At 42.8% G+C, this 15,142-nt stretch overlaps 1 protein-coding gene across 2 annotated transcripts in view; it reads left to right on the plus strand.

Annotated features, from left to right (window-relative positions):
• LOC138260781 (retinoic acid receptor responder protein 2-like) overlaps window positions 1-2,806 on the plus strand; it is a 334,350-nt gene extending 331,544 nt beyond the window's left edge. For both annotated transcript variants that reach the window (XM_069209235.1, XM_069209237.1), the window contains one exon: window positions 792-2,806. In XM_069209235.1, the coding sequence (XP_069065336.1) occupies window positions 792-896 (105 nt within the window). In that variant the 3' untranslated portion in view covers window positions 897-2,806. The remainder of the gene's footprint in view (window positions 1-791) is intronic.
• Window positions 2,807-15,142: the final 12,336 nt, after the last annotated feature.

Raw genomic sequence — 15,142 nt, forward strand, 5'->3', positions numbered from 1 at the left:
TGCGGATGCACGGGTTTCTACGGGGGATTCGCGGGTACTCGCAGGTACCCACAGGTAACCGTGGACAAAAGCTCAGTGGAAAAAAAACTCACCCACTCACACACCATACCAGTGCTGCGCCTAGCCAAAGGCTGTGTGCAGCGTGGGAATGGGTGCATGTGAGGGGGTTGGCAGCAGCCCCTGCAGCCAACCTCCGTCATGCATCGCAATGTGTGGTGGTTGTATTAAAGTACAGTGTTTATATATTACTCTATGTTCAAAAACATAGAAATTCACTAGAAAAACAATGTTACAGGGATGTTACAGCTAGGTTCACATTTTACTCATACAAAACTATAAAAATTCAGCAGTTATAGTTATACTCATCTGAAGAAGGTATAACTTGTGCTGGAAAGTAACTTTAGGCTACGAGTTATAGTTATGTAGCATAAGCATAACTATTAGTATAGCTATAACTGTTAATTTCTATGCTTTTGTGTGGTAAAACGTGGACCTAACTATAACGCCCCAGTAAACTCAGTTTTTTTTTTCAGTAAATATATTTCTATATATAACAATTATGACACTAAATAACTTAAATACAAAAATGAGTGCTGGTGTCCACCACATGCAACTACTGGCACAAACTAAGCACTGAGTGTAGGCTTGTTGACAGAACCGAATACCATAAATATAATGATACCTTTAGTCTTGTGGTATACAGTAAGTGTTGCATGACCAGCAACTGCTGTCAGATTCACCAGTGGTATCAGCAGAAACATTATTTGAGTCAATGTCTTTGCTTCCCACAGGAGAGAAGACAACAGCAGCAGCAGAAGTGTGAAGGCGTGAAGAGGGAGACAACAGAGCACATGATTGGGCAGTTTTCTTTTCTGAAATCAGCACCACAAGAATAACATACAACATCTGCTTCCAGAACATGAGTTATCAGATCATGTGTTTTCACACCATAGATAACCTAGAACATCTGCCCTGAGAGAAATGAAAATATTGATTGTCCGCTTGCCTAGCATAGACTCCTGTAACACCTGTAACCCCTGCTCTCAAAGCCTTCATAATCTAGGATCTCTACTTCATAAACACAAGTAACCTAGGCACTCAGCTCTCAATGTATGCAGAGCTTAGAAACCCTGTTGTTAAAGGTCAAGTAGCCAGCCACCCCTAGTGTCAAAGAGCATGTCACAGAAAACACTGACTGTGACCATAAGCATGTTAGATCCTCTGCAGTCGATCAGCTTACACTATTATTTGTCTTATTATGAATATACACAATGCACTGCTCTCAAAAGGCATGACCTGTAATTTCTATTTTCAACCAATGGGTAACCTAGCATCTCTTAAAATAGTAATTACATAGACCTCCCTCTCTTGAGGCTTGAGTAACCTGTGAACTGATTATACTCGTTCATGGATAACCAAAAATCTCTACTCTAAAAACATAACCAACATAAGCATGGTAGGGTATAAAGGCCTCCTAAATTTCTAATATAACTGTATTGATGTGTAAAAACTTACAGATAGAATTAATAAGCTGGTACATTTTGTTCTTGTATTTTATTTAAATTAGTGTTTAAAAAAATAAACATTATTGAAACCTTTCAAAGTGAATCGATAAGTAAAAGATTAGCGCCACTGTCTGTTCAAAACAGCATGCTTCTTAAAATAATAAAAAAAACACTTTATTTAATAGAGATGAATGATCTGCAGTGTTTCTGTTAGTTTGTCATCAATGCACATTTGTTAATGTTAATATGACCTCTAAGCAATATCTGTGGTCATTTGTATCCGGGAATCCTACACAATTGAGTATGCCAATGATAGTATTTAATGTTAGTGCTTCATCTTACACATCATTCTTTATTTTGAGGTCAATACATAATCAAGAGATTTCCGAGAACAGCAGTTTATGAAATGTAAGAAACACAGACTCAATAGGAAAATTAACACCACAAGCTTCCATGCTGCCCAACTTATGGAAAGAGGTAGATCTTGAGGTGGGAATCCAACTAAACTGCTGGCAGAATCACTGCCCCCAGCTGGAGCTACTTTGTTATTTGAGGGCTGATAGAGGTCTGAGCTGGCAGCAGTGCCCGCTGCCCAGTCTACATCTCTAGATCTAAAACATTCCAGGGAATTCATCATATGAACTGTCGTGAATGCTTAGTATGCCATGGGACACTCAGAGTCTGTGAAACCAGGGGAGAGAAACGGGGTGTCTGCTAACTATTAACCGGGTGACAAACCCCTTAGCCATGGGCAATACCAGGAACTGCATTAATTTGTGCTCTTGTGCACTCGGCAATTAATTAAGATGTGCCATGTATTTAAATGTTGCTTCCTTTTCCAAATTGCATCTACAAGTTGTAGTTGTTGGGTGAACTCCAAACAAAGTTACTTCAGTTCTTGCATTAGTTCCAAAGGTCTAATATTTAATTATTTTGAATAACATATGATACTGCTTATGTTTAGTTCCTTAATATTGTTAATTAACAGCATTCAAATCTCACTGGTAAAGTATTATAAGGCAGGAGAATGTTTGGTAATCTGAAGGTGGCCGCACAAATTGAAAACCACAAGGGAATCAAATCTGTTAGGTTTACATAAATTGATATATTGCGTTGCTTGGAATGAATTCTTTGTATGAATTTGGTTCGTTTTATAATATTTAATTGAGTATTATTAAAGAGAGTATTTGAACTGAAATTATGCTAATGAAATTGTATTTGTGGGTTAGGAATGAGAGAACACCTCCTGAAGTAGGGAATATACTTTCTGAAAGGCTATGAAGTTATTTGAATTGAAAACAAGATTTGTCACGTGTAATTCACAATAAAAAAAAATAAAAAATGTTAATTAATTAAAAAAAGAATTGATGTACATTGAGCGTGCTTTTTTTATGTGTGTAGGGCAACCCCAACGTATGTTTTCAGGAATACCAGAAATTCCCTTAGCCCTACTGAATATGTGCATTGTAGACTGTAGTGAATTCCAATTTTCCACCATGTTGGGGGGATGCAAGCACATTGGAGAGTGTAATCCCGAGTGGTAGGAAATTTCTGAAAATCCCAAAACACTGCGAAGGAGTGGGGACAGAAACCAATGTATTAACTAGGAAAGGGGTGCATTCACCCCTGTTGTGCCAGACTACCAAGTCTAGCAAAACGGACCTGAACAGAAGGTTATTGAGACCGAACATTAGCATGGCACTACACAGCAGTATATAGCCCTGGCCCAAATCTGGCACTAGTTTATGTGACAAATGAACATACTTGTTTATTGGGTATAGTCAAATATTGGAAATGTGCCATTCACATCAACTATTGAATGTTATGGGTGGCATTTTCCAAACAGTTTTGCAGTCGAGTCACTAGAATTGGATGGCTTTTGATAGCCTCGTGAATGTTGCTGACCTATGACTCATCGTCGGCATTTTATTCTGGTTTAAAAATGTTTTAAAGAAGAGAAGCGAAAGTACTAAGGACCGAAAACAGTTTTAATATTCCAGAAACAAATGGAACATGATCCCCATAATTATGTATGTTAACAATACTCTCCAACATTACCAGTAATAATACTCTGGCACGCCCATATCAGTGCCGTCCATTTTAAATGAAGAAGGTAGTCTGAAAATAAATTACTGTTTGTCAAAATAATTAAGTTGTACTAAATGGAAGCTATAAAATTCAGAACATTCGAAATTTAAACGATAATTTTAATGTGAATTTCAGTAAGGTTCCAGGATACCTGGAAAGAAGTTAGGCCCCATAGTGGAGATATTCAGCTTCGAGAATTGCTTACATTTACTTGTTAGGGTATCGAGGTCAGTAAAGTGACATTTCCTGTGTCTGAAAGTTTCAAGGGAAAGAGCCAAACTGTCATTTTGGGATTTCACAGGGGCGCGGCAGGCTTGATGGCTGCTTTCAGAACAGGATGGGCTGGCTACCTACCCACTCTGGGAAATCTCATTTTTACATTCGACCTGCCATTGTGTTTGAAGCAGTACCAGTACTAAATGAGCAACCTCTGGAGATTGCAATTTCGCTCTGCAGCTGAGTGCACACAGTGTGTGATGCGGGAAATCACCCTGTAGTTACCGATGACTGATTTTCCTTCAGTCGGTTCTCCACCATAATCATTGACCATACCCTTTCAGCTGAAAAAATAGATTTTGATAATGTTGTTAATGTTTAGCGCAATACCGTTGACTGTGATGCATAAAATCCCACCAGAGTTCCACAGTATTACAGAGGAGGCCATGGGGATCCCGCAGAATTGCAAGAAGGCCAAATAGTTATTTTTTCATTTTTGTCCCATGGCAGGAGGGAGGGGGAGGGGTCCCTCTGGGATTCTCCCATAAAGGCCAGGAGATTAGGGTAGTCGTACCCTGCCCCCTACTTTTTTCACATTTTCGGGACACAGGGATCGAGTCACAATGTTCTGTAATGGTGCCACAACATTTTCTTTCATGTTGCGACCAGCAAATCAGATTGCTTGCTCCTTTGCAACTGTGAGTCCCGCAGGAGCGAGCCAGCTGATGGTGAAAAAACCACTCGTGACCAATCATGTCACTGTACTTATTGAATTTGCAATCCTGCTGGATTCCCACGGTAGTCTTGCAGGATCAACTGTCAATATATCTATACATTTTTTACCTTAATTTTTCAAAACTTACGGAAAACATTCACACTAAATTCCAAAAAAGTACCCTATCTGGGTAAAAATCTAACTTTCTGCCAAATTTGGTGTAATTCTGTTCAAATTGTTATCTCATTTTTTCTATGGAAAATGTATGGAGGAAAAAAATGTTTTGGTAAATCTCTTTTTCCCAGCCCCCACTAGAGAGATTACCCTGAAAATATCCAGGACAGAGCTGAGGTGGGTGAACATTTTATTTTTCAAATTTTGTGAAGATTCATCAAACAGCACTAAAATTATTAGCAAAACTCTTCCTATGGAAACTCTGACTCAAGTATGACTGTGTAATTTATATATATATATATATATATATATAGATTTATATTTAGATATAGATAGAGATATAGATATATATATACACTGAAAAAACAAAGGTTAGAAGGATGTTATAGTAAGGCTCACATTTAAAGCGTTCAAAACCATAGCAATTCAGCAGTTATAATTACCTGAGCTAACTATAACTTGCACCCCCCTAATGCACTGCTTTTGACCTCACAGATTACATAATTTATGACATGGTGAGTGACATCAATGATGACATCTCAAATGACATCACTGATGACATCATCCAGTGACTGTAACTGATTGTATGAATGTGTAAGTGGGTGTATGAGTGGCACTATGGGTGAATGACTCGTTCAATTATTAGGTGTATGGGACAGTGCTTGGATGGTGAGTATCTGTATTGGCAATGAAATGACTGTGTGACTGCCTCTATTTGATGGAATAAATGGGTGTGTCAGTGACTGTTTGGATGAGTGAGTGATTTTGAGAGTGGTTTTTTGTGTAAAGCAATAGGTGTCATTCTATTTCTGAATGGGTTGGTGAATGAGTTACTGTCTAGTAAAGTCACTGATTCTATTAATGGCTGTAATTATAACTGCGTACCTCTGCCATTGACTATATGTGAGTGAATAGGTCTGTAAGTGGTGTATCATAAAGTGAGTGGGTGTGTCAGTTTTGTATATTGGAGAATGAGTGCATGTGTTATTACTTGTGTTGGTGAATGAGTGGGTGTGCTAGTGTCTACATTGGTGACTGTCTGGGTGTATCAGTGCCTTTGCGTGTCAGTCAGTGGGTGTGTGAATGGTTTTATAATTGAGTAATTATGAGCCTTAGTGATTGCATTGAGGTCTAAACAGGTGACTGAATGTGTGAGTGTGTGGATGTGTTAGTGGTTGTGCAGTTGATTCACTGAATGTGTCAATAGATGAGTGATATAGTAATTCTTTTTTTCTGATCCTTTATATGGGTGGATCAGTGGGTGTGTTAATGGCTGTATTGGTGTATGAGTGGATGTGTAACTAGCTGTATGATTCTCATAATTTGTTAGTTCATACTGTATGGGTGACTAAGTGGTTCTGTCAGTGACTTATTAAGTGAATGAATGTCTGTATAACACTAGTTTTATCTATGTGTGAAGCAATATGTGAATAGTTGTGTGTGCATGGACATAGAAGAGTTTCTATGTTGAATGGGTGTTTTAGTGCTTGGATGATGTCATCAGTGATGTCACTGACCATGTCATGAGTTATGTAATCTGTGAGGTCATACGCCGTGCATTAGGGGGGCGCAAGTTATAGTTAGCTAAGGTCTTTCTAATCTTTGTTTTTTTCAGTGCATTTCTATGTTTTTTTTAAATTCTATTTCCTAACTATAACATCTCTGTAACCTTTGTTTGTTTTAGTGAATTTCTATGGTTGTTTTAAATGTATAGTCATTTTCATACTATACATTAATCCAACCACAGCCGCGCATGGCGTGTGGCCTTGCGCGGTACTCGTTGGCCATAGGGCCTGGCCTCTGGTCAGGCCCTGAAGCCAATCCCCTTTAAGCACCTAAACTTGAACCATGCGAGGCAGGAGTTGGCCGCGGCCTCTCTGGGTGTAAGAATAGATGTGAGAGGATGTATCTGGGGGGGAGTGACTGTCAGACTGGGTGTGAGAGTGCGTATATCAGTGTTTTAGTGGGTGAGTCAGTGTGTGTGTGGGTCTGTGAGTGGTTGCATGATGGTGTGAGTGGATCTGTGAGTGGGTGCGTGAGTGTCTCATTGGGTCTGTGAGTGGGTGTGTGAGTATCTGAGTAGGTGCCTGAGTGTCTGACAGGCTGTGAGTGGGTGCAGGAGGGTCTCAGTAGGTCTGTGAGTGGGTGCGTGAGTGTCTGAGTGGTTGTGTGAGTGGGTGCGTAAGTGTCTCAGTGGGTGTATGAGTGGCAGAACGAGATTGAAAGAGAGAGAAAGGGAGACAGAGACCTTATAAGGTTTTGATGTATTACATATTTTTGTTTAATTCGAAAATTGAAATGTATTGTTTTATTTTTAAGAAATAAAATCACCTTTAATTTTTTAATTAAACATTTGAAATAAAAAAATAAATAAATAAAGGGAACCAAGTCCAGCTGGACTCAAACCATCAGTGCTCAGTATGAAATTGCTTGACCTTCATGCTGAGCTATCTGTGTTTTTGTTTTTAAGCCCTGTTTTTTTCACCCTTTTAGGGCTATCTGGGTCTGTGGAGGAGCCCTCTAGGACTCTACTGTGGTCCCTATATGTATTTGTTTTGTTAAATTAATATTTAAGAACAAGACCTTTATGGGCTATCTGTGACCACCAGGAGCCCTATTTACCCTGGGGGCTGGGGTGGGGGAGGCGAGGTGGTCCCCTGGGCACCGGAGGTCATGGGCTCCCCTACATATATCTATATAGAAGCCCCAGGTGGTCCCCAGAGCTTGGGTGTCACATGGGGACACCCTTTTTTTTTTTTTTTTAAAGATTTGCCCAGCAGTGTGGTGGTCCACAGGGCACCGGGGCTGCACGGCCCCCTCTCAAAATTCACTGTAGCCCCAGGTGGTGGTGGTCTAATGGGGGTCCCAAAAGGACCTCCTTTTCTTTTTTTAAAAATATTTGCTCTGGGTGGTGGTTGTCCCTGGGGTGTAGGGTGGGCCTTAGACCCTGGCGTATCATTTCTTAATTGCCCCGGGAAGGTGGCATCGCCAGGGCAGCGGGGGGGCACTTGCCCCTCCCCCCATAAACAATATAAGTCCCAGGGAGGTGGTGGTCCCCCGGGCAGTGGGAGGGGACCAGGAAGTCCCCACATTTCTAACATAAATCCCCTCAGGGGCTTTATAATAAGGAAGCGCGGGAGACTGCGTGTCATTTTTGTTTTTTTGTGATTTTGTGATGGATCAACAACAGATACGACCGCAAAATTTTACAAAATGTTTTTTAGCCATGGGGGGTCCCCTTGGGACCCCACCACCAGAGCTAAAGGATCAGTGTGTTCCTACCCTGGCCACGTTTGTATTTTTTAATATTCTTTTCTGGGACTCGGCCTCAGCCGAGTCCAAAGGTGGCCGACAACACTTCTGTTGTTGAAGTGTTATCAGCCAATAAGATCTCTGCACGAAATCAGGAGGGGTTGTGAATCCTTTGTGTCCCTATAAATACAAACTTGGATTTTCTTAAATTTCTCAAAAACTACTGAACGGATTCACACCAAATAACACAAAGGGCTCTTTCTGGACCAAGAGCTACCTTTCTGCCAAATTTGGTGTAATTCTGTACAGTGGTTTTTGCGCTGCGCTATCGCTGTTCAATTTTCCAATAGGAATTAACATATGAAAAGCCCTAAATTTCATCCCCCACTTTATTCCATCCACCACTTGATGGAGCACCAGAACATTTTCCAGACAGCAGCTCACATGACTGTCAAATTTTTGGGGTAAATTATGTGAAGATTCGTCAAGCGACGCCAAAGATATATAAAAGATGTCATGAGTGATGTAATATGTGGGGTAATTAGCAGAGCAATTCCGCGCAAGCAGACAGATGTGTGTGGCGGGGGTTGGCTGCAGGGTTGGCTGCAGGGTCTTACCAGTGGCCAGGCCCTGTGGCCTACCTGCTATAAGCACCCAACCCCGCGCCACGCATGGCCTTTGGACATGCGTAGCAAGGGTCAGCCACAGGTCCAACCCCCTATAAGCAGCTAACCCCATGCCATGCAAGGCCTTTGGCCGTTCATAGTGGAAGTTGGCCATAGGGACTGACCTACGGCCAGGCCCTGCGGCCAACCGTCCATGAACACTCAACTCTGTGCTACATACAGTCTTTGACTGTGCATGGCAGGGGTTGACCGCTGGGCCTGGCCTGTGGCCAGGCCCTGCAGCCAACCTCCCAAAGGGCCCTTTCCTGCACAATTTGGGCCCTGATTGGCTAATTAGTGAAAGAGGGAGTGGGGCCACGTGGCTCCCTCAATGGGCTGATTTTTGCCTAGGGGGACCCCATCCCCTGGCGCCTGACCAATTATTTTAAGGGCGAGGGGGCCGCCTAGCCCCTTTTCCCTGGGCCAATTTTGGCCCTGGGGACCCAATCCTCCGAGGCCAGGCCACTTGTACCTGAGTGCCCTGGCCCCAGCCAGGGCACACAGTGGGCAATGATGGGGACGGCGGGGAGAGCCTCATTGCCCCCACGGTCCCAGCTTGCTCCCCGCCTCCTGCAAAAACCGGCATTGCTCCTGCATGTAGGGAGCTGCAAGAAATGCAGTTCCCTTCATGCAGGAGCAATATTTTCATCTCTTTCCCTGCCCACATGACAGTGAGCAGGGAAACAGATGAAATCTCCACTCCCAGCGAGCAGGAGCAGATTTACAGCTCCCACTTGCTGAGAGCGGAGTTAGTGTTTATTCGCTCTTGGCAGGGGCTGCAAGCAAAATGCTGTCTCCCTAGGGTGGCACCTCGGGAGACAGCAGGAGAAGGCCCTGGGGGTTGCAGTGCCTCAGGCCATTAAAGGCTCCAGGAGGGTAGCCATGCTCTCCCCTCCTTAGTTTACACTGGCTGGCTCTCTGGGAGATGGTGTTCCCCTGGGTTGTCTCTGGCCCAGGAGGAGGGACCGCACACACCCTCCCACTTTTGGTTCTTTTCTAGGCCCTGGGGAAGTGGTGGTCCCCAGGGTCTGGGGGATCCACGCAGCCCCCCTTTTTACAGTTATTGATTTAGCACCGGGGAGGTGATGTTTCCCAGGACTTTAAATAGCCCCAGGAAGGGGTCCTTGGCCGCCCCACCTCCATTTTAAAAACTCAAGACCCTGGGAGGTGGTGGTATTCGGGGGCTCAAAAGAGTCCATGGAGGCAGGTGTGCACAGCCCCCTCCATTATTTCAAAATAGCCTCACGGAAATTGGGTGGGGCAATCCATGCACCACTCCTTTTAAAAAATATATATTGGCACATGCCCTGGGCCTGGCCCACCTTGGGCTAAACTGAGAACAAGCACAGGAAAGCAGGCTTGATTTTTTTAAAAAAAATTGTCAAGATTTGAGGATCCTCAGCAAATATTGGCAAAATGTTTAAAAATGGCTTTTTTTGCCCTGGGGACCCCAGCACCAGAGCGAAAGGGTCATGGTGTTCCTACCCTTCCCCCTTTCTTTCTTAACATTAATTTTGGGTCTCAGCTGAGTTTGAGTCCCAAAATGGCTGGATAGATAGATAGATAGATAGATAGATAGATAGATAGATAGATAGATAGATAGATAGATAGATAGATAGATAGATAGATTTTCACAGAAAAAAAACAATGGTTATAGTTGGGTGTTGGAATAAGATGTGAGCTAGTTTAAATGCTAAATATTTTTAAATATAAAATTTAACCACACGTGCCACCAAATTTCTGATGCATAGCAGGGATTGTTTGCAGGGCATGGCCTTTACCCGGGCTCTGTGCCCAACCCCTGCTTGCAGCTAATCTCCACATTCTAGTCTCCATTTTGTTTTTCATTTTTTTCTGGTATCCCTGTAGTAGCCACCATGCAAGCTTCAACCTTGTGGTACTGTAGCACCATGAAAGCTTCCAAGAGGAAGCTTACACTGTACCATGGTACCTTGGAGTGGGCACTTGTGCACCAGTTCCAGCAGAAGGACAGTGAGCCTCCTGGGAGGGCCACGGTGGGTCCTGAAGGAGTAGCTGAACATGTTTTTTGAAAATTCACCAATATCACTGAAATTCACCAGTTATAGTTTATGGCGCTAACTATAACTTGCACCCATACCATGCACTGCTTTTGACTTGCATATTAATTCACTCATGACATGTTAAATTACATCACTGACGTCATCATCCAGTCATTCTGACAGCCCTCTGTAGGGTTAGTGGACTTGAAGTAATTCAACACTGTAGATCTATGGCCAATATTTTATCACCAGTCACGTGATAATGAACATAACCTTGGACCACATGCTAGGCACATGGCATGTATGTCAAGTCATCCACATTTGGTGGATATTATCTTTTTATTACTGGTATTTACCCAGATAACAAACACATTGCATCAACCGAGCTTAAAGGGGTCATCCCTTTTTTAATTCTTGGGGACTCTGCAACAATGAGTTTGTGTTCTACTCTTCTTAAATTGAGTTTGACGGGTATGGTTAATTGATTTTTTTTAATTGTTTTAGTCCCCACTTAAAGTCAACAATATATTAATAATACATAATATGAAACTAGGCAATTCAATTCCCCTTTGTACATGCAAGTACGTAATAAATTTAACAAATTTCCAACCTAATGCATATTGAAAAAATATTTTAAAAACATTTCAAACATCTACAATAAAATGACATAGCCTTTCATTTGTCTGGACTAGAAAGAGTGGCAAAATATTGCTTTCAGGCTAATAAGCAAGGATCTAAAAATCTGTATCAATATTGCACAAGCATCAGCCACTTAAAAAAGATATGATCCAAATCATCATCATTTGGCTACATACTGTGAATGACGCCCATGGGAGACTAGGGTGAACAGATTCATCGTATCTCAATAGAAGGAGGAGTGTATCAGGGATGTCATGGCACCATCATTATTCTCTCTCTACAATAATGATCAATCAATCAGTCTTTTTTAAAGTGCAACACTGTCACCCCTAGGGGTATCTAGACACTGAGGTTGCTGAATCTGTGCTGAAAAGCCAGGTCTTGAGTTGCTTTCTGAAGACTGTCAGGGAGGGTGTCATTTGAAGGTGGAGGGTGAGGTCATTCTAGGCTTTAGCAGAGATGTAGGAGAATGTGCGGCACCCGCTGCGGGTGTGATGTATATGGGGGACATGTGCGAGTGAAGTGGAGCGCAGGTCTCTCACAGGAAGATGGAAGTTCAGCCAGTGGATAATGTAGGAAGGTCCTTGTTTGTTGAGGGCTGATGTTATAGGCCACCTCAATACTTGCGTCAATGATTCCCCAATAGTAGTTGGTCGTAGAATACCTGTATTGCTATTTGCAGACAATATGCTATTCATCTCTAAAAAACGCCAGGGGTGTGCAATTGCTCTTGGATAAGTTCATGGAGTTTTGCAGTACATGTGGTCTACAGGTAAACCCTACTAAAATAATATTTATGGCTCTTAACTAGCATAAAACATTTTAAGGGTAACAATAAACTAAACATCTTTGACTAATTGAGGGTTAAAATTACCCCTAATGTTGACTGGACTAAGCAAGTAAACAAGATTGTGTTCAAATTACAGCATTCCTTGCATGTATGCTATTCAAATAAACATTTCAGAAATTACCAAAAACAATTAAGTCATTGATCATACAAATCGATTCATTCATTGTGTTCAATAGTTACTCCACTTTGTATATTTTTCAAAAACCAATAATACAGCTCTTCAGTAGCGTACTTGACTCACTATTGTGGTAGCAGAAGGCACAGGGGCTTCCCGTGTATCAAGCCCATTGGATAAAGACTGCTGATGAAATAACTCAAAGTCACTGGATGATTGGAATCCTTTCCTCTGGCTGTGCTTTCTCTTTTCATTTACTATGTGCACACTTTATTTGCCCCTTTGCGTCCATCCTAAAGAGAGGCTCTCTGGGTCCCTGTCCTGAGGAGACCCCTTCATTAATCGTTATGAGTCGAATAGTGTCAGCTTTATTTGCTCCCTTGAATCTATCTAAAAGGGAGGCTCTCTGGTTGCCTGTTGTGAAGAGACCCATTAATTATGGGTAGAAACTCGTCCACAATCAATTCTTGGTGAAAAAGGCGTCACAACAGAGCCCCAGAGACTGATGTAAGTAGTTAAAAAAATATATATCGGTCTCCTGTATATAAATCACCCACTCACACTTCCCATTGACAACGTGTGATTAATTTTTTGTATGGTTGGTCGAGGCCTGTTTTGAGAAGCATCACTGTACTATCACCCTTTCAAAAAATGTTCTCGAACTGGTAATTTGCCAGCATTCCAAGATACCCGTATTGCAATCCTTTGAACATTTGTTTATTAATTATTTCTTTGTAATATGTAACACGTATGGTGAATGGTTTTTGTCACAAATTTCACCCATGTTTGGTTATGATTATTGATGTTTTGTCTAATCATAGGGCCAGATGTATAAAACGAATTTGCATTCGCAAACAGTGTGAATCGCTAAAGTTGGCCGTTTGCGAATGCAAAAACGTGGTCTGCGGTGCATGAAAGGCATGTGCAGACCAAAAATAAGGAAGCGAAAAAATAGCGATTTTTTGCGTTGCGACCTGGTTTTGCGAGTTGCATTTAGCGTCTCGCAATTTGCGACACGGAATACCGAATCACAATTAGCGATTCGGTATTTCAAGTAGGAAATTGTGAGACGCTAAATGCGACTCGGAAAGCCAAGTTGCAATTCGATGCATCAAAAAATCGTAAATTGTGATTTTTCGCAGAATGGCCTTTTGTACATGCAAAATACCACTAAGTGAAACCAGGTGGTAACCAGGTTCAACCTATATAAAGAGGCCCAGAATTCCTCAGACTCTTTTCCACAATCGCTGCACTCTATGTCATGGTGAGGAGAATGAGGATCTTGGCAGGTTTGAGGAGAGGAAGGAGGAGACAGGAGCACATTTTCAGAGCGCGCATTACCCTTTTTGACCAGACTGAGGAGGAAATATATGAAAAGCACAGGTTTAACTCAGCCATGATACTCGACCTGATAGCTGAGCTACAACCCATACTGCAGCGCACAACACATAGGACTAATAGCATACCCACCCATGTGCAGGTATTATGCTCCCTGCACCTACTTGCCTCAGGGAGCTATCAAGGGGTCAAAGCAGCAGCTGGAGGAGTGTCACAGAGTGCCCTCTCTAGATTTTTCAATGCATTTATCAACACCATGCTGAGTAGGATACACCAGTACATCAGATTCCTCCACACCCCACAGGAAATACAGTAGACACAAATAGCTTTCTACCAGATAGCACAGTTCCCCCACGTCCTAGGTGCCATAGATGGGACACATGTTGCAATCTGTCCACCATCGGCCACAGAATATGTGTACCGCAACCGTAAATACCAACATTCGTTGAATATACAGGTGATATGCAATGCCTCCTACATCATAACTGATCTCATGGCCAGGTACCCGGGGAGTACACATGATTCATACATCTTTCGCCACAGCGGCATTCACACAAAACTGCTAGGTGGGGAGTTTGGTGAAGGATATCTACTAGGTATTGTCCCTCTGTACACTGCCACATTGATGCCTTTGTGATGTCAGATGGCTCATTTACTCATTATACCCTCTGTTCCTTCCAGGAGACAGTGCCTACACAGTGCGTACCTACATGATGACACCCTACCTAAATCCTACAACACCAGCAGAACGGAGATGCAATGCAGCACACAGGGCAACCCGCAGTGTGGTGGAGCGCACCTTTGGGCTGCTGAAGAGTCGCTTCCGGTGCATCCACAAAAGTGGAGGTGCACTACACTACAGCCCGGAGATGACATGTAGAATAGGGACCACATGTGTGATCTTGCACAATATAGCTACCACCAGGGGCATACCTGTGGAAATATCTGATTCAGACTCTGATGAGGATGACGAACCCATACCCCCCTTACAGCCAGCAGATAGGACCAGTGCAGCAGAGGGCAGGCAAAGCGGTGCTGACATCACGCACAACCATTTCCGATGTAAGTAATGACAACACAACTTCACTGACATGTGTACTGGTAGTTAGAATATTTATTACCTTAACGTCAGGTAACATAAGTTTCACTAGCAGAGAAAATAAAATAATATGTGTCTTAAAAAAAACAGTATCACACAATAAAAAAACAGTCCCCTGTGGCCATTACAGTCACTTTCTGCGGCCATGCAAGCCACTCGCGTGTGCTGTGGCCTCACTGCCACCTCTGTTATTGGCCTCAGTGGCAGTGCTGTGCCTGGCACTGCGACGCCTAGCATCAGTGGTGGGCACTGCTACGCTGCTGAGGCTAGATGTGTCCTCAGTGTCCCCTTGTCCCAGTTCACTGGGTGTAGCGGAGCAGTTACCCAGCATATTGTCCAGCACATTAGTGATCTGAACCAGTCCCTGTGCCACATCCCTACTGCTGTGCGCTGCCTCCACCTGTGCAGCCACAGCAAGCCGCAATATGAAGGCTGTTGAAGTAGCGAGGCGATTGACTGAGCGAC

This window comes from Pleurodeles waltl, chromosome 10 (assembly GCF_031143425.1).
Source record: "Pleurodeles waltl isolate 20211129_DDA chromosome 10, aPleWal1.hap1.20221129, whole genome shotgun sequence".
Classification (NCBI taxonomy): Eukaryota; Metazoa; Chordata; class Amphibia; order Caudata; family Salamandridae; genus Pleurodeles; species Pleurodeles waltl.